General features: G+C 44.1%; 1 protein-coding gene across 1 annotated transcript in view; it reads right to left on the reverse strand.

Moving 5' to 3' along the window:
* Atp1a4 (ATPase Na+/K+ transporting subunit alpha 4) overlaps positions 1 to 25479 on the reverse strand; it is a 33887-nt gene that overhangs the window by 3292 nt on the left and 5116 nt on the right. The window contains exons 5-20 of the mRNA XM_055613270.1: positions 24375 to 24509; positions 23987 to 24104; positions 19848 to 20116; positions 18246 to 18447; positions 17814 to 17923; positions 17499 to 17633; positions 13575 to 13764; positions 13267 to 13439; positions 9256 to 9389; positions 8723 to 8873; positions 8246 to 8414; positions 6695 to 6849; positions 6451 to 6574; positions 4882 to 5027; positions 1101 to 1231; positions 921 to 1022 (exon numbers count right to left, since the gene is read on the reverse strand). Coding sequence (XP_055469245.1) covers positions 921 to 1022; positions 1101 to 1231; positions 4882 to 5027; positions 6451 to 6574; positions 6695 to 6849; positions 8246 to 8414; positions 8723 to 8873; positions 9256 to 9389; positions 13267 to 13439; positions 13575 to 13764; positions 17499 to 17633; positions 17814 to 17923; positions 18246 to 18447; positions 19848 to 20116; positions 23987 to 24104; positions 24375 to 24509 — 2444 coding nt within the window. The remainder of the gene's footprint in view (positions 1 to 920; positions 1023 to 1100; positions 1232 to 4881; positions 5028 to 6450; positions 6575 to 6694; positions 6850 to 8245; positions 8415 to 8722; positions 8874 to 9255; positions 9390 to 13266; positions 13440 to 13574; positions 13765 to 17498; positions 17634 to 17813; positions 17924 to 18245; positions 18448 to 19847; positions 20117 to 23986; positions 24105 to 24374; positions 24510 to 25479) is intronic.

Consider the following 25479-nt stretch of genomic DNA (forward strand, 5'->3'; position numbering starts at 1 on the left):
TTCTGCTTTTTTCTTAGTAAAATTTAGATTTTTTTTTTTCAATGCAGGGATAGAATCTGGGGCCTTGTCCACGCTTGGCAGGCACTGTATCATTGAGCTACACAGCCCTGTTTCTCTTTAAAACTTAAGATTGTAAACTAAAGCTGAGCATGGTGGCACACATCTATAATTCTAAAACTTGGGAGAGTTCAAGGTCATTCTCTACTACAAAGCAAGTACAAAGCTAGCCTGGGTACACAGGCATGTATGTACTCAAAAGAGTTCAGAAGCACATATTAATGTTAAAGCAAAACATAATAAAAAGCTGAGAATTGAACAAGACAAGGAACCAGACAGTAAACAATTTCAGTGTGTGCATTCTCATGTATTAAAACAGATTAATATATTAAGTCTCATAGAGTAAAGCATTCTCAAGTTAAAACAGATTTATATAAAAAAACAAAAGAATTAGTTAAGCTAACCATAAATTTGGCTCTTTGTTTTGAGACAAGGTTTCTATCTCCGGTTGGCCTCAAACATGCAACGTCATCAAGAATGTCCTTGAATTCTTCACGGGCCTGTTTCTATCTCTTAGGGTTATAGGTATATGCCATTCTACCCAGTAAGCTAGACTACTGCCATGATTATATTTGGACCGAAAAACATGTATGATTGCCTGGCTCTCTCAGATGCCAGTCATACAATTCCACTCAATTAAATAGTGCTATGCCTGCTGAACTTGCCGAGTGCAGCGGCTTGTGATCTCTAGACGTGGTATCTAATAGCACCCTAAATAAAGTGTATTGGAGTGTGAAAGAATCTCTCAAGTCACTGAGTGTGGCTCCACTGATCTGGGCAGTTGCTACCTGGTGACTGCCCTTTTCAAACACCCTTTTCCTCCCACGTGTTCTCCCTGTGTTGGAATCCCTTCCCTTACTCACTTGAGTGGGTACATTCTCAGGGACACATCCATGCCCGGCACGTAGGACAGGAAAGCTGCCAGAAGCGTCTCCTCACAGATTCCAAATAATAGGATTTTATTTCTGGGAAGAAAGATCCATGAGTGTAGTAGACAGAGGAGGAAAAGGCGAGGAAATGGCGTGTTTGAGTTGGGCACTCACTTCATGCCCTGCTTGAAGAGTGAATTCCGACGGGTCTTGCAGATGATGAGGTCAGCCCACTGCACAATCACGATGCTGATGAAGAAGGCCGTTTGGCATGTGAACTCCACCACTTTGCGCTGCTCGTAGGTCTGGGGGTAGGATGAGCAAAAAGTGACATCTGTGTCAGAAAGGAGTTTAGGTGTACCCAAAAGTTCGTCTTTCTTGCTTTTCAGGACCCGGAGTCTGAGCTTTAACTTTTTCTGGTTTCCTCTAGCACTGCACATGTGGCTGTCTTTCTTATAGCCCTTTCCATACTGCATTATAATGTTTGTGTCTTTTCCCAACATGACTGAAAGCTCTTTGGGTCCCTTCACCATGCTTTGCCTACTAAATGTTATGTGGCATGCCTCAGTAAGTAATTGTCTTAGTCAGGGTTTCTATTACTGTGATGAAATACCATGGCCAGAAAGCAAGTTAGGGAAAAAGGGGTTTATTTGGCTTACTTCCAGATCATAGTCCATCACTAGGAGAAGTCAGGACAAGAACTCAAGCAGGCCTGGAGGCTGGAGGCTGGAGCTGATGCAGAGACCATGGAGGGGTGCTGCTTAACTGGCTTGCTCCCCAGGGCTTACTCAGCCTGCTTTCTCACAGAGCCCAGGACCACCAGCCCAGGACACCACCCACCACAGGCTGGGCTCTCCCTGATTGATCACAAATTGAGAAAATGCCTTAGAGCTGGATCTCATGCAGGCATTTCCTCAGCTGAGGCTCCTTCCTCTCTGATGGTGCTAGCTTGTTTTAAGTTGACACAAAACCAACTAAGCACATTTAAAAAGTTAGGAATATGATTAAAAGAAGGTGGACTTAGGCCAGCAGAGTCCAGAGGTCTTGATCAGGAAGGATGGGATAACCAGAGGGCAATATGAATACAGAGCAGAAAGGAATCCCAAGAGTGGTAGCCAGAAGGCTGGGGCTGTGGTTCAACTGTAGAATGCTTGCCTAGCATGCTCAAGGCCCCATGGAATGGTAGATAGGAGGTACTCCCTATTCACCCCATGGTTCTTTCATTTATATTTTGTATGTAAAGGACTTAGAATCCAGTAGGAGGCATAAAAATGTTCACAATGTCAATGCAATAGGTGACTTATTACAACAGAGAAGCCAAGAGCGCTGTGGGAACACAGAAGAGGTGCGTCTAAGTTGGACTGGGGGAAAAAAACTGGACAAAAGAGCCTATGTCTAAAAACAAAATGTTTCTTAATATAGATAAATTAATACATAGGTTTACACAATATTAAGATACTAACTGTAGGGGCTGGAGAGATGGCTCAGCGGTTAAGAGCACTGACTGCTCTTCCAAAGGTCCCTGGTTCAATTCCCAGCACCCACATGGCAGCTCACAGTTATCTCTAACTCCAAGATTTGACATCCTCACACAGACATACAGGCAAAAACACCAATGCACATAAAATAAAAATAATTTAAAAAAAAAAGAAAAAGGAAGCTTAAAAAAAAAGATACTAACTATATATAAAACCACTTGGAATATACCTAAAGTTGTAATTAGATAGAAATGAAAAGCCTTAAGTGATTTAGAACACAAGGGTTTAAAATTGTCTGGGTGTAGTGTTGTACACCCTAAATCTCATTATTTGGGAGGCAGAGGCAGCTAGCCTGGTCTATACAGTGAAACAATTGTCATAAACAAACAAACAAACAAAAACTGTGGAGCCAAACATGGAAGGAACATAGAGCAAGCCCAGCCAGCTTCCCTGAGTGCCGGCAGCTCTGCACCACCGTCTGTGCCAATCCCTGCCATTGCTTGGGGAGTCTAGCATCTGACTCACTGTTACTCTACTTCTCTTCTTGTCCTCATTTTTTTTTTAGATTTAAATTTCATATTTATGAATAATCTTCCATTATTTATGAACACTCTTCCCAGCTTTTATCCCCTCTAATTCTGATGTCCTCCACACTCTTATAGTTAAGCTGTGAACATTATCCTGTGTCCTTTCCAATACCTAGTTTTTCTGCAGCTTAAATTTTAAGCATATTTATCTTCCGTGTTTATCCTTCTACCTCACTCTAGCACCTCAATTTTAACATTATTTTCTGGTCTTAGATTTACTTAAAATCAGTAAACTTGATATGTTTTATACACACACACACACACACACACACACACACACACACACACCCCTCCTCTCCTCCCTCCTGTCCTCCTCCTCCCTCTCCTCCATGATTCTTAGAAGCTTCATAAGACTCATGGCTTAGGGGCTCACAGAGACTGAACCAGCAACCAAAGAGCATGCATGGGCTGCACCGAGGTCCCTACACATATGAAGTGCAGCTTGTTCTTCCTCTATCTCCTAACAACTGAAGTGCAGGGTGGGTGGGGAGCTGGCTCTATGTTGTTTGCCTTTAGCTGGGCTGTCTTGTCTGGCCTCAGTGGGAAAGGAAGCGCTTAGTCCAACTGCAATTTTCTAAATCCCTCCAAGAAAACCACATGGTCAGGTCTGCTTATTTATTTTACAGGAGTTTACAAATTAGATTGCTTGAATCTCAGAAGACACTTAGAACATTAAAACAATGTTGAGACCATAAAAGGCCATTGGGAACTTTTGAAGGCGACTAAATGCATTTTGCTTTATTATATGGCCAGGAACCTTTGGGGGTGAGGAAGCAGAATGTGGTGGTTTCAATGATAATGGCCCTCAGAGGCTCATATGTTTGACTACATGGTCTTCAGTTGATGGAACTCTTTGGGAAGGATTAGATTGTCTTGTCTATTACTGTGTAGGGGTGGGCTTTGAAGTCTTAAAAGCCTCCTGCCATCCCCCTGTGCAATCTCTGCCTTCTGCTTATGGTTCAAAATGTGAGCTCTCAGCTGCTGTTTCAGCTGCCCACCACTTGCTACCTTTGATCTACCATCATGGAATCTAGGCCTCTAGAACCATAAGCCCAGAATAAACTTTCTTCTAAAAGTAACCTTGTTTGTGCTATTTTGTCACAGCAAGAGAAAAGTAACTAATGTGAAAGGCAAGGAGATATTCTTACTTTAACTGTAAATGGTACCTTTCGGGGCATCTCTGTAATAGATACGACAGCATGACAACTGTTTTTAACCCATAATACTTTATAAGGTCTTCAGTGTGTAGGAGAAATTCTTCTTATGTAAAATTATTTTTAATTAGATTTAATCTATTACAAATAACATCATATCTTGGCTGTAGGGAAGATGTATAGGATGTAAAACTAACAAGAGCTTGAGTTGAGGACTGGGGAGATGTTGACATGATGAACTTGAGTAAGAACCCTGGGCATCACTTGGCTACTGGAGCATGGGAACATGGACTTCTGATGGTCTCATGGGTTCAACTGGCAGAAGCCACAAGTGTATAAAAGCTATCTTTTATTTTGTAAAAGAATTATTTATTTTTTATGTATATATGGTGTTTGGCATACATATATATGTTTGTGAGGGGGTCAGATCCATTAGAATTTGAGTTACAGACCAGACAGTTGTTAGCTGCCATGTGGGTGCTGGGAATTGAACCAGGGTCTTCTGGAAGAGCAGCTGGTACTCTTAACCACTGAGACAACTCTCCAGCCCCAAAAGCAATCTTTTCAACAACTAAAATTTGAACACACATTTTTCTGAGACAAGGTCTTCCAGCATATAACCTGGGCTAACCATGAACTTACTATGTTGACGAGGCTGGCTTTCAATTCGCAGTACTCCTACCTCAGCTTCCCAAGTCTAATTAGTTCCAATTCAGATCCTACACTTTCTGCTTACCCACTCCTGTCCATAGCTGTCTTCTAGGTCATTTAGGCTTCCATCTTCCCAGAACAGACGAATACCCAGCAGATCCAAAGGCTTAAAACCGTTCTCTGCCAGGATCACAAAATAGGTGAAAAACCCAGCCACAGCCTGGATCATCCCTGTGTGTGACAGTCATAGGGGAGGAGAGTCGGTTCAAAGAAAGGCCTCGAAAAGCAGATCATAGCAGTGTTGGGGCTGGTCCTTGCTTCTAGCTGGGTTAGTGTGTATCTACACAATGGTGAGGAGTCTTGTCATCAGTGATCCGATCCTGCCATCTCTGAGAGATTTGGTTCCAAAACCCTGACATTTGATTCTAAACTCTAAGCCTGCAGAGCAGAGCTGTTTAAGCTCTCTGACATCCAACATAGAGCTATAGGATTTGGAGTTTGCCCTGCTGGATTTTGGTCTTGCTTTGGTCCAACTAAGGTTATTTCTGAATCACATAATCTTTTTAAAGATGTGCTCTTAGTTTTGATCATGTGTATGTGTTGGAGGCAGGGGCAGGTATGTACATAAACATAGTGCCTACAGAGGTCAAAAAAGAGCTTCAGATCCCCTGGAATTGGAGTTATACGTGGTAGGAACTGGGAATTGAATTTGGGTCCTCTGTAAGACAGGCTGTGCTCTTGACCACTGAGCTATCTCTCCAGCCCTTGAATCAATTTTAAAATTAAAAAGGACTTTGGGAGCCATTCATTCTTTCTCTCTACTGAGTGATAGCTGAAGAACAGCAATGGTTATAATTTGTCTGCCAGTTACATAGCTCTGCATGTTCTTGTGGACATAACTCCTTCTAATTTTGAACTATTATCCTAGGTGGGAAAATCTGAACACATGACTCGGTTATCTTCTGAGCCATAGAGGCAGGAAGTGATGAATTAGGTTTCACACAGGTCTGCCACTACTTTTTGGACACATTTTCTCTTAGGTGATTTCTTCAGTCTCTTCCCTGTCCATCCTTACCTGAAACAATGCATTATACTGAGCTGGTTAAGGACAGAAACCTTATATGGTTCTCACATGGCTGTCAAGGTTTATCCCAATGTTAATATTTCTTATGTCTGCAGCCTTGTTATGGTTCTGTCTACTTCGTTATCAAGACCAAACACCACCAGAACAATTTACTCTTCACTAACCATGATTTGTGGCTTCGTGAATTTCCTTTCTCTGCTGGTCCAGCATACTTGCTTACCTACTTGCCAGTCAAAGCCTTATCCTCAAGTTTGAGTTGTTTCCTCCATAAAAGCTCTATGTCCTCCAAACTGGTGAGCTAGCATGCTGTGTGCTCCAGAAGCATGTTATCTCTTTCCTCTTTGCTTCACGTGTGGGAAGGTGAACACATAAAGTGCCATATTATGTGATTATTTTCCTTTCCTATTGATCCTTGAGGACAGGTCAGAGATCAACAGTTCTTTGTGGTCCCAGGGCCAAACACAGTTTGTTGTTGAGAAACTGTCTCCCTGAGTTCTAAACAGCTGTGTCTAAATGGCCAGCCAGAGGCAGCCCTTACCTCCCCTTCACCCCTCAGTTCTCTAGGCTCACCGATCTGCCCATAGGCCATGCCAATCAGACGGTGGTTCACGAGATTGTCGGTTTTTGGGTTCCGTGGAAGCCTCCTCATGATGTCACTTTCAGGTGTCTCATAAGCCAAGGAGATAGCAGGGATCTGGCGGGAACGACAGGTACACAGGGTTCAGAAGAAACTCTAATTCTGTCCCCTCATGGGACAGATTTTCCCCTACACTTGATCGATCTTAGGATTCCCAGAGTGAGACCCGGTGCTCACCATGTCAGTGCCCAGGTCAATGCAGAGAATGGTTATGGTACCCAGGGGTAAGGGTATACTTAAGACGATGAAGAGCAGGAATGGGGTGATCTCAGGAATGTTGCTGGTCAAGGTATACGCAATGGACTTCTTCAGGTTGTCAAAGATGAGGCGACCTGGGGAGGATGAGCAAACGTCTGGGAGAAACCACCAGATGATACAACTCCTGGGCAAAGGGATTACTAGGAAAGAGAGGCCCATGAAAATGCTGGGGAGTCTTAGACCTTGGAGAAGGTGGGGAGGGATCCATGTTTTTTCCAAAAATTGTATTGACTCTCAAGTAAAGCCATGGTTCATTAGCCATGGCCACACTTTGTACTCTTTGTTCTTGGATTCAACATGGCTAGTGTTATCTGATCTCTGGAAATTAGGCAGAGTTAATCCTGGAGGTGTCTGAAAATACCAGTATTAAAGTCTTCACAAGATTAAGACTGAGTGGAAAGAACCCAAGCTTGGGTTTGAATCTGATTTTTCTGCCTTACCTAACTTGTGACCTTTCTTCTGCCCTTTGAGTACACTTCTCCTGCCTTGCAATATGACTGAGTCCTGCATGGCTACCCTTTTAGAGGCTGTCACAGTCTTTCCTTAACTCCATGCTTTTTTTTTCCTATTACTTTGCCATACTATGAAATTTGCCTTGTTCATTGTCTGTCTCTCCCTACTACAGAGTTAAGTTGTTTGTGGGCAGGAATTCGTGTCTTTCATCTCCTGCATCTGGGATAGTTATTTTGCAGATAGTGCTCCAAAAAAATTACTGAATTAAATTTAAACTCTCAGATCATACCAGATTTCAATAAAATGGATTAGTTTAGTGAGATAGTTCAAACAGAAATGAGGGAGCCAGGCATATAGCCTTATGGGGTTTCTTGTTCCAATCGGCATTCTCTTTAGGATTCTCTGGAAAGAGGGTAATTGAGTTCATGCAATTAATTTGCATATAATTTTCAGTTGGCCTTAACATGTCTCCATTGTTCAGACAACAAGTTTCTATGGGTCCCTGCGGAAGACTGAAGCATCAGTTTTCCGGGCCTATGGCCACCCCTAAAAACTTGAAGTAAATACACTTGAATTCCTGTGAGACCATAGGGAAGGTATGATTTGTGATGCCAGTGTCTTGGTCTTCCTGGCAAATCTGGACAACCCTTGAACTTTATCTTTGAAAAGAGCACCCTCAAATATTAGCTGAGTTTTAAAAAATATAAGGTCTCTCCTGGCATACAGGCAGGCCTTGATGACCTTCAACTCATGGTCTTCCTGCCTCTTGGAGTGCTGGGATAACAGATATTCTAAGTGGTGCTGGGCCTTAAGCCCAGGGCTTTATGCCTCCTAGATAAGTAGCCATGTTCCCTGAGGCCAAGCTGAATAGAATCTTCAAGATTTTGTCTTGTGATTTCTTGAAGTCCTTACAGCTTTAGGAGGTTGGATGGTGATCAGAGGCAATGAAGGTAATGTACACTAAGCTCCACTTCAAGGATCAAGTCCCACCCACCGCGAGGTACCCTGCCTCCTCACCCTCTTCCACGCCTGTCACAATGGAGGCAAAGTTGTCATCCAGAAGGATCATGTCAGCTGCCTGCTTAGAGACATCAGAGCCAGTGATACCCATGGCGATGCCGATGTCAGCTTTCTTCAGTGCCGGGGAGTCGTTCACCCCATCACCAGTCACTGCCACAATGGCTCCCTTGTGAAATCCAGACGAAAATGAGAAAAAAAAAAAAAAAGTATCTGTTAGATTCAGGATCATTCCAAAAGATCACTTTGATTCCAGCATCTCACTTCTAAATGCCGTCATGTTTGACTTATCTATGCTCGGCCATGTCTTCTGTTCCCCTGAGCCATTTACGCTCTTAGGGGACTTCCAAACTGAAGGCTATCAATGAGGTTTAAGATGGGATTCCCTCCAGTACTCTTCTACCCATCCCACATGTTCCCCTGCTGGTTTTGTGGCTGGCCTCTGCCAGGCTTCCCAGGGCCCCTGGGAATCCTTACCAGTCTCTGACACCCCTCCACAATGATGAGCTTTTGCTGAGGAGAGGTCCGAGCAAATACTATCTCCTTGTAGGTTTTGAGGATATAGTCCAGCTCTTCTGAGTCCATGTTCTTTAGTTCTGAGCCATGCACTACAATGGATTTTACAGACCTAGGGGAAGGAGTTTCCAAAGGCTAGATCAAAGTGCTGAGGACTCACCTCAGGTTCCAGGATTCTCTACTAAACCCCTAAGTTCTGGTTTCCTTCCCACCTAGTCTCCTTCTCAGCGTGTGCTGACCTCATATTGACTCATCCTATCCTTGTCCCTCTTTGTCAACCACTCCTCCCTTTGGCTTTATTTCTTTTCCTGTTTCCTCTGAAAACTCAGTGACCTAATCACTTTGTTACTTCTTTTATATTTTATTTTCCAGAGTGTAAATCCCACAATCCTACTTGCTGCAGGGGACTCCAGGAACCCTAGGGAGTAGTTTTTGGTGGGACAGGCTAAGGATGGAGGGAGCGATGTCAGATCTGAGTTCTTTAAGGGTCTCACTTGCTAGTGACTTGGCCGATAGGCATATGATGAGAAGTGGCGCCCTCTGCTATATCGCTGCCTTCTGAAATGATGCCCACACTTTGTGCGATCGCTCTGGCCGTGATGGGGTGATCCCCTGTGACCATGATTACCTGGATCAGGAAGGGGAAGGAAAAGGAGAACGTTTTAGCTGAGCTCTGGATTCCTACCCCCTCTCCCCCCACCTAATAGCAGCTCAATTCCAAGGACAACTCATGCAAGTCAAGAGCTGTGCTTCTTGGGGGGGGGGGAGTCAATCCTCGGAGGGAGGTGGGGATAAGCAGCCCGTGTGACACAGATGCATTAGGTTCTGCGCTGTCCAGGGGGGAAGTCAGTCATTGGGAAACACTGCAAAATTCACAGCTTCATCCAACTTGTTCCAGAAGATGTTGGCAACTTTAAGCAATAACACAGAAGTATGTACCACATATTATGAAGGGATGCCTGGAATAATATGTCACCTAGCAAGACTTCCTCAAGCCCCAGGGAATACAGAGCCTTGCTCTGCCCCTTGCCTTGCCTTGTCCTGCGCTTTCAACCTGAAAGCTCAGTGTATCCTATTTCTACCCGAAGATGAGGTTCTTGTGTTCTGTGCTTTTGCAGCGTTCTGCTCTTTCCATGTGCCACCACTCAGCACTTCTCTAGATAGTGATCTTTTCCCCACTGGAATGAGAGCTTTGTGAAGATGAGAGGCATATGCACTTTGTCCCACTACAACACCCTGCGCTTAATAAGCCATCAACAAATACTCATGGAATGAGGCCTGAAGGTCTGCCGACTACCTGGGACTTCCTTCTCAAGGTTCCCAGCTGTCCTCTAGGGATCCATACAAGTTTTCAAGCTCTGACAGCAGGGATAAGTAAAATGCCTGACAAGAGCAACATTTTCCACTGCTTTCAGGCACAAAGGTCCAGAAGAGGTCTATCTATTTGCTTTCATGGTGTAGAAATATGCAATGAAGTGGTTTTCCTCAAAGAACCAACCGTAGAGTTTCACAAGCCCCCATCATTCCTCAACACTAGCACCCTCAAATTGATAAAAGATAGCAAAGTGCTACCTAAGCTGTAATTACCAAAGACTCAGTGAAAACTGCATTGAACTTGTACCCCAAAACACTAATATTGATTGTTCAGCCTAGTTGCAAGACAGTGGATCATCAGGAGGTTGGCCTGTGGCTGCCTCATGGTGAGGGTCTAGAAAGGAACCATAAGAGGAATGTCTTCTATGTGTGGCTGGGACTGAGCCCTTAGCCATGTGATTCTGGGTCACAGTGCAATAGAAACTTCCCAATGGCTCATCCATGGTGGCCTAGGACCTGCTTCACAAGGCATGCCTGTCATCCTCACACTTTCTTAGTCGCTCACCACGTTTGAGCATTACATGGACTGTCGTCCGTGGCTTCAGCCACACCACACCCCCAAGCAAGTCAGAGACATAAAAATACAATGCTAAGTATTCCTAGAGCGCATTCCTTAGACACAGTTTTACTATACACTGATCTACTCGTGTAGGAGATACTTTCATACAACAGAAAGCATAGTTCTACAAAGACTAGCTCCCTTTGAGGTAAAGGGTATCCAACTGCTTTTGGAATTCATCAAGTTCTGGAAAAGCTTAATTTCCAATGTGTTGATGCTGCCTATGGCACTCATGTCTCACAGTTGTACCAGCTACTCCATGTTCCCTTCTACCCTCTTCTCCCAGAGCAGACCATCTGAAAGAAACCTTCAAAGGTTAGTAAGGAAGCTATACGCCCAGGAGAGCTTTCAAAGCCTGTCTTTGAAGCAAGGACAAGGGTTATAATATGCCTAGTATCTTCATTCTACTGAAATATTAGTGATATTTAAAAAGATTAGTGATATCTTAAAAATCACATTTCTTTCAGAGTCATGGGCATACGAAAACCTGCTCAGTCATCCAATCATTTCCTTGTAATAGGCTTTGGAGCCATGCAATAATTATATGACTTCTTTTATTCAGCAGTCTGTGACAAGTCACCAGCCGTGCGCCACTACCACTTGGGGTGGGTGGGGGTCTGGAAGGGTCTACTTCAGAACAAGCTCCCATGTGTCTGTTCCCTTTTGTACATTTTGAAAGACGATGCCACTGGCCTGTCTTATACTTCCCTCCCTGGAGACAGAATGATTCACGATTCCTCAATTCAGTCTGCCAGCTTTCCATCAGTTTAGAGTCCAGGAGGAGGTACACAATTGTAGGGAGACCCGTAGGCAGGCCCAGAACAAGGGCTGCTCAGAACACATTGAGGGACCTTAGGTCAGGGACAGCCCCTCCGGGTCCTCACAAACTCTAAATGAGCTGGCTGTGCCTGCAACTGTGGTGATACCCTGGATATGCAGGGCATCCTGACTCATTATTGCTTCGCTCCCTACTTGGGCCTCCCTACTTGGGCCTCCCTACCTGTTGGCACTCTTGTGGATCTCTTCTTGCCAAAGAGATCCACACATCTCCAGGTGAGATAAATTGCCGACTACATTCACAACGTTATTCCTCATTCTAATAGCCTACCTCAAAGCTCAGAAAATTCGGGTGAGTGCCTTCTTCCATGGTATGGGATGTGAGCTTATAGCACATTGGGGAAACAACACTAGTTATTCTATGGAGATGTTCTGTAATAATGTCATCTCTACAAAGAACTTACTACCTCACATGTTTTATAAGGTGGTGATTAAAATTTTAATTCGCCATAATTTCCCACATCATTTCTTTAGTTTCCACTCCAATGAACCATTATTTAACTAAACACTGTTCCTGAGAACTCAAGACAAATTGCCAGTAGTCACAGGGCTAATATAAGAGCATCTCCAACCGAGAGCACCTACTCCCCCTAAGTGGCTCCAACTCCGAAGCCATCTCTTCCCAAGTCCAGAGGATGCAGGTGATCAGGCTATTAGGTGTGAGCAGAAGGTGTCAGCATCTAATCTGTTAAGGTATGAGTCCTGGCCAGTGAGATGGCTCCATAACAGCCCTTGCTCAACAAGCCTGACAGTTCAAATCCTGAAGCCCACAAGCTAGAACCAACTGACTTCCAAAGGTGGTTATTCTGTGAACAACACCTGTGCATCGTGGCCTGTGTGTGCCCACACTCACAAATGCACAGATACACAATCATTCATTCAATCAACATTTAAAAAAAAAAAAAGATAGGAGTCTTTGACCTTGAAACACAAATACACAGGATCTCGGAACTGGAAAAATTCAATTGCCGCCTTCCTGTGAAGTTCAAGGCCTACCTCATGTCAAAGACTTCCCACCTCTGGGTTTGCCCTATAGTGGAGTTTCATTCCTAGTTTCTAGTTTCTCTTTGAGGGTCAAAGGTTTGTGCTATTACTGAGCTGAACATTACAGGTTGCAAGTCAGACCCATGAAGAGCTCCCTAGCTTTCAATAGTCCATCATCACTATTGTCTGCTCCAGCCTGAAGGTGCCTTAGCCTCACGGTACCACCCATCCCAGCATTAACTCCTCCTATGGTGGGTAGGGCAGCAGTAATGTGTTTTAGGAGCTTGTTCAAGATGTGCAATCTCCAGAGGCCCTAGATCTATTGAATCAAGATATGAGCAGAGAGACGAGAAAGGAGTAGAGGAACGAAAGAGAGGGAGAGAGACAGAGACAGGGAGACAGACAGAGACAAACACAGAGACAGATCATTCACACTTTGTCAAAGAAGCACTGTGTTTGGCAGCGGTTTCAGACTTGTATACTCATTACAATTTCCAGAAACTTTGGAGGTGCATCCTGGGATCTGGGGTCTAGCTTAGACAGCTGACCTTTCAAGCTTCCCCGGTGATTTCCAACAATCGATTCGAGATAAGCTTCTGGAAGAAATCCCTATTCGACCTCTCCGAAGAATAGACACCATAAGCTCAAGGAGGAAGCAATCAATTTGGCCAAGATTACTGGGCATCTACTATGGGCTGAGCTTTCTACTAGCTGCCTCAGCTTGTGACCTTTGGGGGACACAGGAACTTACCTTAATCCCTGCACTTCGACACTTGCTCACAGCATCTGGCACAGCAGTTCGAGGAGGGTCAATCATGGAGATGAGGCCTGTGAAACACAGATTCTCCATGGGGAAATTTAATTCTTCTGTATTAAATTCGAATCCCTTAGAGAAGCTGCTGGGTAGGTTCAGGAAGCAGAACCCTGAGGAGAGAGATGAAGGGTCCAGCAGTCACCCAATGTATGTCCCGCCACCACACACCCCAATACCCTAAATGTTTCACCCCACCAACGGCCATTTCGATGACCTTCTTTCAAAGCCCTTCGGCAGCTCCTCACCCAGCACACGCTCTCCCAGACCTCCAAGTTCTAAGTATGCGTTTTGGAAGTCTCTCCTCATTTCCTCATTCATAGGGTACTCCTGACCATTCAGCATAAAACTGGAGCAGAAATCCAGGATCCTCTCAGGAGCACCCTTCATTAGCAGCACATGGGTTTGGGAGTTATCTTCCAGAAGGTGGATGGACATCTAGGGAGAGAACGGTAGTCATGGAAGCAGATACGAAGAGGGTGGAGGGTGGAGCAAAAAATCCTCGGGGAAGTCTTTGAAGGTTAAATAAGAGACTAGAGACCGGTTCCATACCCACCCTCCCTCAGGTCACATCAGACTCAGAGGCGTGCACAGCCCTATCGTTTGCACAGGGATCTGGTTTCCCCTCAGAAGTTCTCTGAGGGCATACCCCAATTCCTTGCTGATTGGATGGCTCATGTGAGCTGGAAGACCAGTGTTCTAGGGCCAGTATCCGTGTCTTATCTGCCCTGTGAGCGTACTAAGTCCACTCGATCCTGCAGAACCTTAGTTCCTTCCATAGAGAGTGAAAATATCTTGTCTTGGCTACGTTATTTTAATCCTTTATTGACTTTTATTTTATGTGCATTGTTGTTTTGCCTGCATGAATGTCTGTGTGAGGGTGTCAGATCACTTGGAGCGAAGCTGGACGGCAGACAGTTGTGAGCTGTCACGTGGATGCTGGGACTTGAACCCAGGTCCTCTGGAAGAGCAGCCAGTGTTCTCAACCACTGAAACATCTCTCCAGCCTCCGTTAATGGGTTTTTATGAAAGTTGTGAAACGAAAACAAAATAAAACAAAAAAACAAACAAAAGCACTCCCCAAATTGAAACTAAAGCACAAATTCTAAATAACTGCCTAGTAGCCATTCTCCACAGGCAGGAGAGGCCACGGAGAAAGACTGCCAACTGGTTGGATGTCTGATGAAGGAAGGTAAGGTATGCGTTCATGAAAAGAATCTGCAGAGACCTAGGCGGGCAGAGGCAGCACTCGGTACCTCGGGATTTGCCTTTCCCTTGGAACTCTGATCTCCGTAAAGGCACCCTGTTGAGTTCCTCTTTTAGACTCATAGGAACTGCTGTGCTACAGCCCCCCGTTGGAGAGAGAATCAGCAGACTGAAAGGAACCGTGGGAACATGAAGAGGCCAGGCTGCACTTCCCGGAGGTTGAGTGGGGTGAGCCACTGGCTCGGAAAAGGTGGTTACAGCTGATTGGTCAGAGAATGATCAGTTATTCAAGATATGCCTAAGTAATTAAAAAAAAAAAAAAAAACCTTGTTTAAAGGAGGAAGCTGTAAGATTAACAAAACTCAATTGTCTCAGGGCTCAGTGACTATTTGTTGAATGAATAAAAGGCTCAGGAGAGCACGAGAGCTCCTTACCACTACTAACATGGTCACAGGGAATCAGGGAATAAAAACCTTGATTAGAGGATGACAGACTGGGCTCACAAGATGGCTCAGCAAATAAAGGTGCTTGAGGCCAAACTTGAAGACTTAAGACTTGATCCCTGGACTGACAGTGGAAGGAGTGGACCAGTTTCTACAGATTGTCCTCATGGAATCCACAACATGCCTTTCCCCAAAAGGCATGTTTCAGATGGACCTGGTGGCAGATGATTTTAATTTTAATGCTCAGGAGGCAGAGACAGAACTCTGTGAGTTCAAGGCCAGCCTAGTCTACATAATAAGTTCCAGGCTACAAAGAGAGACACTGTCTCAAAAAATAAAAAATAAAAAAAAGGAAAAAAAAAAAAAAAAAGAAAAAGAAATAGTTGGGTTTTGTTTTGTTTTGTAAATTGTTTGTTTGGCTGGGTCTCACCATGTAGCCCTGGGTGGCTTGGAACTTATTATGTAAACCAGGCTGGCCTCAAACTTACAGAGAGCCTTAAAGCTCTGCTTCCTGAGTACTAGGATTAAAGGAATATGCCATCATACCTGGCCAAAAAGAATTATTTTTTTTTGTACGATTACATAAAGCAGGTTGGTGGTGGTGGTGGTGATGATGCATGCCTTTAATCCCAGCACTCAGCAAGCAGAGGCAGGTAGACCTCTGTGAGTTTGAGGCTTGCCTGGTCTACACGGTAAGTTCCAGGACAGCCAGAGCCACACAGAGAAAGCCTGTTTTGTGTTGTTTTATTTATTTTTTTTTAAAGATTACATAAAGGAGACAGAGAGAGTAATCAGAAATGCTCAGACTACAATCTACTTAATTTCCATTTCAGAGATGGCAAAAGCCTGACAGGCTAAGTAAGACACATTTCTCTCAAAGACTGGAGTCTCTGCCCTTGGAGCAAGCTAATTATAGACATTCACTTAGAGCTTGCCAGAGCTACAGCCTTTCTGGAGCTGAGTCCAGTCGGCTGGTCTGTCACACACATGTGCCACAGAGACCAATTCTGCTGCTTGAATGATATTCAGTGGCTCAGAAGCAGTCATACGGTAGCTTTTGGGGAACATGGTTACTTGTTAGACATTCCAACAATGTCATGAATATGTCTGACTTTTATTTTTAACCACACAAGAGTGAGAGGTACCTAATTCATCCAAAGGCCGTATGCTCTGCCAAGCCACAGAATTCCTGTCTGGTTAGTGAGGCCACCAAGTGTCAGGAAAAAAGTGGGAATAGCGTTTGCAGCTTATTTGTAGATCTGGGAGATCTATTTTATTACAGTGACTAAGACAAGTTTAGATGGGAAGTGTGGATCTACTTATCTCTTAGTACAAGTAACTGGGCTTTAAAAAATATCTCTATAGATGGTTATTTTGTTATGTCTGAAGACAGAAAGCCAAAGGTCAGTTGGGAGTCTTATTCAACTCTGCTTCACACATTCGAATGTCTGGTCTTCACGGAAATACAAGGGACTGGAGGAAACACTGGTTTGAGTAAAGTACCCTCTAGCCATGTCATGGCCATTCATTGTTTTCTATTTTCTACTGAAATCTTCTTTTTGACATTGGCTTAGCTTCTCATTCCCCCAAGAGGCTATTTTGGTGACTTTTTCTTCTTCTTTCCTTCTTCTTCCATCTTCTTTCTTCTTCCTTCTCCTTCTTTCTCCTCCTCCTCCTCTCTCTCCTCCTTTTTTCTTCTTCTTCTTCTAAGGCAGGGTCTCACACTATAGGTTAAGCTTACCTGGAACTCAGAGTAATCTTGCCCAACCCCCTCCTGGTTGAACCACCATGCATAGCTTCTCTGGATTTCATGGTTTGTGATGCTGACCATTACTCATCCTTTCCCCCTACCTGCTCCATCCTGGATAATGAATCAGTTCTTTTAAATATGAAAAATATAAGCCAGGCATAGTGGCACATGCCTTTAATTCCAGCACTGGGGAGGCAGAGGCAGGTGGATCTCTGATTTGAGGCCAGCCTCATCTACAAAAACAAGTTCCAGGACAGGGGGAGCCACACAGAGAAACCTTGTCTCAAAAAGCAACACAAAAACAAAACAAACAACAACAAAAAAGGGGTCACACGTGCTGGTGACTCCTATCTGCCTCACTGATGGCTGCACTAGGATCGTTATGGAGGGAAGGGGGATAGTTGATGGCGAAGGGTTTATCTGCAGACACAGCCTTGTGTCTACGGTGGCAAGTCTCATAGCAGATACTGGTGTAAACTCATAGTTGTGTATGATTCTGCTGTGACTCCCACCAGCCAGCCTGGGCTACTCTGTCTTAGCATTTTCTGATGTGCTTTCTTTGCAGGCGGCCTGGGTGAGAATTCTGCTGGGGATGGAGAAGCCCTTCTGTCCCTTTACCACCTACTTCTCTCTTGCTTGAGGCGAGCCTTCCTCCTAGTTGGGAGGCTGGCTCTCCTGAGCTCTTTGCCCTGCTCCAAAACACAGCCAGCAGCATAGCTTCCCAACTGAGGAGCCATGACGGCCCCCCCCTCCTATTTTTGTCAGATGTGTACCTGGTACTTGTTGGTAGAATTGAAGGGAATCTCCGCCACCTTGGGATTTTTCTGCCTCATTTCGTCCACAGGGCTGTAAGACTGCTCAATGAATTTGAGGAGGGCTGACTCGGAAGCATCCCCCGTGGTTGTCCGCTGCAAGGAAGGGTTTGCATAATAAGTCCAAGGGGGCTATCCTCTGGGATTCACCTGTGGTCTCAGTGAGAAGGGAAGGGTGTGTGTAGAAAATCACTGAGGGCAGAGAAGCCGACGTTTTTGGAAGAGGGCAGGTGATACTAGTCACTGAGGTGCCCGCTTTCCACTTCAACTTGATACCTTTGTTATGGGAACTGATTCCTGATGAGGCTTAAAGTCCGCCCGGTTACAGAGGCCAGCAATGCGTGCCAGGTAAAACCAGGTGTCTGAGGACTTCGGAAATGTTTTCCCTAAGGAAGAAGAAGGGGAGAACTGTAAACACACAGAGTTTAAGACAAGGGATTCGACTTTGAGGAAGATTAGGAGGTTCAAGGTCATTCTCAGCTCCATACTGAACCGAAGTCCAAACAAACAGGAAGTTACTCTCACTGCTTGCTTTTCACACCCAAATATTGCACAGAGGTATTTTTCCGTGATATTTATCACACCTCCTCCCTCCATTCCACTCTCCAGCTCTCTCCTATTTTGTCTGGAGTCATCGTTCTCCTAACAACACCTCTCCATCCCCCACCCCAGCTCCTTTTACTTCCGGCTACCAAGGCTACTACTCACCCGTATTCTGCTCCTCGCTGGTGTCAGCCTCATACACAGTCTTGTCAAACCACAAATGGGCCACCGTCATGCGGTTCTGGGTGAGCGTGCCCGTCTTGTCCGAGCAGATGGTGGACGTGGAGCCCAGCGTCTCCACCGCCTCCAGGTTCTTCACCAGGCAGTTCTTCCGGGCCATGCGCTTGGCTGTCAGCGTCAGGCACACCTGAAAGCCGCCAAAGGAGGAAAGAACGGGTTCTCACCGAGGGCTCCGTATATTATTTTGCTTTGGGAATCTGATCATTTTTATTTCCCTTTTATCCCAACCTAGTCTTTAGAAATCCCACCTTCGATCAGCATAAATGATACGGAAATGATTTAGGTGTGTGCTTTATGGCAGGAGTTTTCAGTGTCTTCCTTCATGAGAATGCCTGTCACAGAGCACAAGCTCCTTCCCCTGGACACTTTTAGATTTTCTATCAATAGCCTCTTTTCCATCCTGGGCCATTTCCTCTCTCTCAGATCCACTCTCTCCAAGAACCACGTAGATGAGCGATATTTTATTATTATTATGAACAGGCTATTTTGCCAGTAGTTTCAGAAAAGTTTGGGCAGGAGGGAACAATGATGACATTGGGAAAAAATGTCACAATACTGAAAAGCCTTTGAGAAATCATTTAAGCCAGAAAAATTTTGTTAATCATAAATTGAATGCAAGGTTGGTTTTAAAAGCTAACAAATTATTATTCTGTGGATATGTAAGTATAGAATTACAATTATGGAATTACAGTTTATTTACATTATATCATTAGTCCCAGTGTTTTTAAACCAGTCCAAACACACCCTAAATGTTATTCTTATTTCTATTTTAAGAAGAATGTTGAAAAACTAGAGCATACCTAAACAAGTTATTAGTAAGATGAAGAGCTAAGACCTTGTTATAGGAAGAAAAGGAAAAAGGGTTTATCCTGGAGAATCTGAGGGTTCTTGATGGCTACCATAAAAAGGTAGATCATGGGAGACACAGAGAATCAACTTATTTTGGTTGGGAAAGCAAACCCATGAAACAAGGATCATATTTCTGCTCAATATCATGAAATTTAACTAAGTGATCTTAGAGCAAAATAGGCTGAGACAAAGAGGAGCTATGTTCTCCGTTCTCAGAAAGAAAAAAAAAAAAACCACAATTATCTTTCATGGATTTTTATAGAGGACATTCAGTGTTGGGTCAAAGGTTTATTTTAAATGGCCTTGAAGTCTTTTCAGTAAGATTCTGTAATTCCAAAATAATCTTTTTCTAAAAGCTAATGAATACTTGAGGCCTGTTGATCTTAAGTGATTTGGCTGAGTTTAACAGCCAATGCACCTGAGACGGGGACACACTCCTTTTTTCTGTTGTGTCTTGCTTTTTCTTTCACTGAGAAGAAATAGTCACAGAGGCCCAGTAGAGGAAGTCAGTAATGGTGGGAACTAAATGACTTTTGATGCCTATTTACATCTCAGGAATATCTCACACTTAAGATGTTCAATAACAACAAGTGACACCAGGAATTTCATTTCCCTGTGGTCATTTTTTTTTTTTTTTTTTTTACCCAGGGGCCGCCCCTCTCAACCTTGTTTACTCACAGTGACAGTGGCCAGCAGCCCTTCGGGCACATTGGCCACAATGATGCCAATAAGGAAAATGACAGCATCTAGCCAGGTATAGCCCAAGATAAGTGAGAGGAAAAAAAAGATGACACCAAGGAAGACTGCAACATCTGTGATGATGTGAATGAAGTGTGCAATTTCGGTGGCAATGGGGGTCTGGCCCATTGACAATCCTGATGTCAGTGAAGCAATTCGGCCCATCACTGTGAAGTCTCCTGTAGCAATCACGATACCCCGGGCTGTTCCTGTGAATGGAGGAAGAGGCTATGATACCCTACTGTGGTAAAATAACAAACCCCTGGATTGGTATCTCCATCCCAGTTACTGTCATAGAACTTCTAAAATCCTTAGATAGTATTGCTACAAGAATCTTTTGTCATCATATTTGGTTCCTAAAACTTTATTATTTCTGGAGTGATAGGAATATTGGGCATAGAGCTTCCAAATTCCATAGAATTCCATAGGTGCTAAAAGAACCTTTTGTTTCAATGAAGCAATTCTTGGTAGGCTCTTGGGTAGCCAGGAGGAAAGAGAAGTTGCCATGGGAACCAGCCACGTGATTATATGGTGGACTTTCAGGTCTATAGCCCAACTTCTGAGAAGGGGAGAGAGGCTGAAGGTTGAGTTGAATACCAATGGCACATGATATAATTAGTCATGTCTGTGTAATAAAACACCCATTAAAGAGCCAAGACAACTGGGTTTGGAGAGCTTCCAGGCTGGCAAACACATGGAGCTGTCTGGAGAACAGCATACTCAGGATACAGAAACTCCTGTTTCACACACCAGCCCTATGCCTGTCTCCCATCTGCCTGTTCACTTGTGTCTTATCCTCTGTAATGAGTGGAAAATGTAGACCTAGTGCTTCCCTGACTTCCGTGAGCCTCAAGAAAGGAGTCCTGGAATCTCAGTTCACAGTGAGCCTGTCAGAAGCATGGATGACAGCCTGTTACTTGGATTGGAGACCAGAGCAAGAAGAGTCCCATGGGACCGCGCCCTCATCTGATGCTATTTTGAGGTTGTTTAGTGTCAAAATTGGACTGAGTTATGGGGAATTGATACAGTAGGACAGAGGATTCTGTGTAGACAGAAAAAGTAGGGGTACGAGCCACAGTCTGCGGATCCTCCCACAGTGCACCTCCAGCTTGGACCACAAGGAAGACCTCTCCAGTCCTCAGCTGTCAGTATTGGAAAAACTCTGCCTGAGGAGCCCCCTCCCTGCTTTTCTAACTAGAACTAGTCTGACCTCTGCTGGGTAGCACAAGCCATAACATCTGTGCCCAGTGCTTTCCCAGGGCCCTTTCTCTCCGCCAGCTCTGCTCCCCACCCTAGAGGTGCAGTTACTGGGACACCGTGGTCCACTTTACCCACCCATGGCACAGGGCAGTCACCCACAGGCATGAATCAAGTTTGTTTAAAACCATTCTTTCTGAACTGGGCGGTGGTGGTGCACGCCTTTAATCTGAGCACTTGGGAGGCAGAGGCAGGCAGATCTTTGAGTTCGAGGCCATCCTGGTCTACAGTATGAGTTCCAGGACAGCCAAGGCTACACAGAGAAACCCTGTCTCAAAAAACAAAACCAAACCTCATTCTTTCTGCTTTACCACAGTGCCTGTCATTCATACCATTCAAGTCATATAATTATCAAGGAAAGAAACTCATGGACAGAGCCTTTTGATTTTAGAAGCAGAAAGACATAAGGCAGAAAGGTCAACTTTTTAAACAGGTAGCTCTTTTTCCTGATACAAAGTACTATACTCCCTGAGGCTCAGGCTTCCTTATACTTAACATGGGATGAAACACAGCCCCGATGTTGTGGGTTACACCTAGAAACCCAGTAATTGAGAGGCTGAAGCTAGAGGATTGCCCTGAGTTCAAGGCCAGCCTGGGCTCCATAGTCCTAGAACAATAGTCCAGTCCAATAGCAATAGTCCAGGAGTGTGGGCTGGACAGATAGCTCAGTTGTCCACAGCATTTACTGCTCTTGCAGACAACTTGGACTTGATTCTCAGAATGTACATGGTGGTTCACAGCCATCTATAACTGAAGGTCAAGGGGGTCACCTTTTCAGACCTCCTTGGGTTCCTGAATACATGTGGGGCATGTACACACACACACACACACACACACACACACACACACACACACACTATTTTTCAAAAATCTAGGGGTAGGGTTCTCAGCTGGACCAGGCCAGTATTATGGGAAGCGTAATCTAGACAGGGTCATAGTGTAAAGCTCCCTATAGACCACTGGCTGACAGAGTTCTCTGAACCCTCATGAAAAATACTAAAATGACTGAAAGACACTAAAAGGATTTCATATCTTTGATAGGGTGGACATAGGTGGCTATAGTGTCATTTAAATCTATTTCATGCAAATGCTTAGCTTGAAAAGATGATATATAGTAAATGGTCCTCATGTGTTTAGAGATGGAGTAGGTTAGCATCAAACTAGAAGACTGATAGGGGCAGGTTTCCTGTTATCCTGGGCTACACTGTTGCCTCACGTTCCTTCCCATGTACCATCAGAGAAAGAGCAGGCTCTCTGGAAGCATGGGAACACAAAGAGGGGCCTTCGTGCCTTTGCCTGTTAAGGTCCATAAGCAATGACAGCTGGGAGGCAAGGATAAAGTTGTATTTATGTTACTAATGTGTAAATTGGTCTAGAGAGAAGGTTAAAGGGAAAACGGGACTAAGGAAAATGCTAATTTTCAGCAAGTTGTACAAAAATTCCTCAGTTTAGCAGGCATGGTAGAACATTTCTTTGACCTCAGCATTCAGGAGGTGGGGGGCATGAGGATCTCTGTGAGTTCAAGGCCAGCCTGGTCTACAAAGCCAATTCCAGGATAGCCAGAACTACATAATGAAACCTGACATGTTCCAACAAATAAAACAAGAGTCCTTAACTTAATCTAGCTAGTTCTATCCTCTTGGCTACATCTGGGTTTTGTCTGTCTTCTACTAAATCCCTTTTCACCTGACAGACCCTTGTTACTCTTGCCCAACCCAGTTGTCAGCAGCATATACTTTGGCTGATGAAAAATTACTTCAGAAAGATAAAATGAGCAAATTTTCTCCTAAAATGTAACAGCAGAAACACAATCTTTTTAGAGAAGTCTTGCTAATTTGCATTTTTCTGTAAACTCAATTATGTTTTACGTATTGTGTACAAATCAAGTGATATTTCTTTTTAGTTGGATTTTTTCTTAATGCATATTGAACATCATTATAATTATTAAGGCACTTTCAAGTTAAATGATGAGGAGAGGTGCTGAGCAGAGTGGAGAAGGGGAGGAAAAAACATGGGCTTTGGAGAGAGACTTGTTAGAATCTCTAATCTTCGTCTTTTCTGTTGAGTCATAGTCTTAAATACGGCGAGCATGCAGCTGCTTCGAGCTTTAGAGTTTGGTGTGTGTCGTTGTGAGAATAGAAAAAGAATGTTTACAGTACTTGACACTACAGCTATGTGCATTTATGCATTCAGCAGAAAACAGCTATCTTCAGACAGTAAAATATATTATTCCTACACATTAACAATGATTTGCAGGTAGATTCCAGAGTGTAGTTAGTTTCCTTAAGGGAAAAGGGCAAAGGAGAGAGTGACATAATGATGTTAAGTCCTGGTTCAGGGATGCCTTACTTTCATTCTAAGGACAAAGCCAGCATTTGAATGGTAAAGTTTGAGGGGTTCCTCTGATAACTCAAACTTGCAGCATTGAGATCTTCCTCTGGAAGGTAAAAGGAAGTTAGGAGAGTGACCCAGCAGAGAGAGATAACTTTTCTCCATTCTGTGTTATTTCCAAAACATAAATCAGTCTCTCCACCAGCCAAAGCAATTGTCAATAGTGTATTAGACCTTGTGCTAAGCATTTCATACTTATGTCATTTAGTCCATAAACAGTCAATGGTTAACAATTTTTAGTATTAACAGAATGCAAATTTAGAGATGGAGGGTTTGACCTCTTGCCAGAGGTCATCAAGCCCCTGATTGGTGGAAAAGCCAAACCTGGTTACTATCTTCCTACTCCAAAAACTTTAGAAAACAAAAGGTCTTAAAAGTCTGGGTTTCCACCTCTGCTTTTGAGTCCATGCTGTGTATGATACAATATTCACCTTCTACACAGTTGGTGGAGAAGAAGATGATATTCCTTGTCTCCAGAGGGTTCTCATGGGTGCAATCAGGGCATCGAGACTGGGGCTCTGACTCCCCAGTCAAGGAGGAATTGTCCACCTGGGGTGGGAAGGGGGATAGGTTAAAAAGGCGCGAGCCTGAGACAAAGGATGGATTCACTTACAGAGACAGCATTGCCATAGCTGTCAGAATCATCACGTCATTAACATACAGGGATAAGCAAATACGCTCCTGGCATCTCATTGTCTCACTTCCGAACCACCCTCGTCACTATCTCCAGGTTCTGAATAACATCATCCCCGGTCTTTACCACGCCTTAGAACATACACCGCCTTAGGCTCCCTCCTCTAGCTTTCCGCACCCCCTTACCTTACACCCTTGTGCAGCGATAATCCTGATATCAGCAGGAATCTGGTCTCCACCCTTCACTTCTACTAGGTCTCCCAAAACCACCTCTTTCACATCGATTTGCATCTTCTCTCCATCTCGAATTACCATAGCTTTCTGTAGGAAGACAATGCAGGATGATTACACAGCTTCCCGCCTTTCCTGTCTTGCCCGGACCCTTCGCATTGTCATTTATATCTCCATCCTTCTGTGTTATCCACCGTAATAGCCTTGGAAAGGTCTTTCTTGGGCACACTGCATATTTCTACCACTGCTGTCTGCAGAACCATTGCAATGTGGCTTTGGTGGCTTTTTTCATTAAGAGGTGGGATCTATCTCGTTGTCTCTAAATGTAGAGTTGACCATATAATTTTTTTTTTCAAACTTACTTTTGGCCTATAAGATATTAGCAAATGGGTACAAACAAAGATTTAAAAAAATTCTTTCAACGGTGGGAGCAGGAGCTGTCTCTGACTCTGGGTTGCCTCGTCTAGCCTCAATAGTGGAAGATGCACCTACTCTTACAGCATGGAGATGCCAAGGCTGGTTGATACCCAAGAGAGGCCTCCCCTTTTCTGAAGGGAAAGGTAGGAGGAGTGGATGTGGGGGGAGAGGACTGGAAGAAGAGAAGGGAGGGGAAACTTCAGATCTGCATGTAAAGTAAATTAATTAATAAAAAAATTGTTCATGTTAAGGTTTGCCCCCCTCCCCAGTTCCTGGAACCCCTCTTCTCCCATGAACAAGCCAGAGCTCCAAGCATCGCATCCCAATCATTTCAACCAAGGCTCCAGAGTGAATCCGGTCATCTTATATTTTTACCTAGTGGAAGCTGAAGTCAACTCAGACCGGAGGAGTAGCCCGACACAGAATCGGGACAAAAGCCATGTTTGGGGTGCTGTATTAGGCAATCAGTGCTACCTGACAAACTCTAAGCTCCTAGACGAAACTCTTACTCATGGAAAAGTTTAAATTATGTTGACGTTAAAGGGAGAAGAAAATCTTAGGCTACAAGGCTAAAACATGATAATATTGTTGCACGATTTTGGAGACTTTTAAAAATAAGCTTCTAGGCGTGCATTTAGGAACT

This window comes from Psammomys obesus, unplaced genomic scaffold (genome assembly GCF_907164565.1).
Source record: "Psammomys obesus unplaced genomic scaffold, mPsaObe1.curated_primary_1811, whole genome shotgun sequence".
Lineage (NCBI taxonomy): Eukaryota > Metazoa > Chordata > Mammalia > Rodentia > Muridae > Psammomys > Psammomys obesus.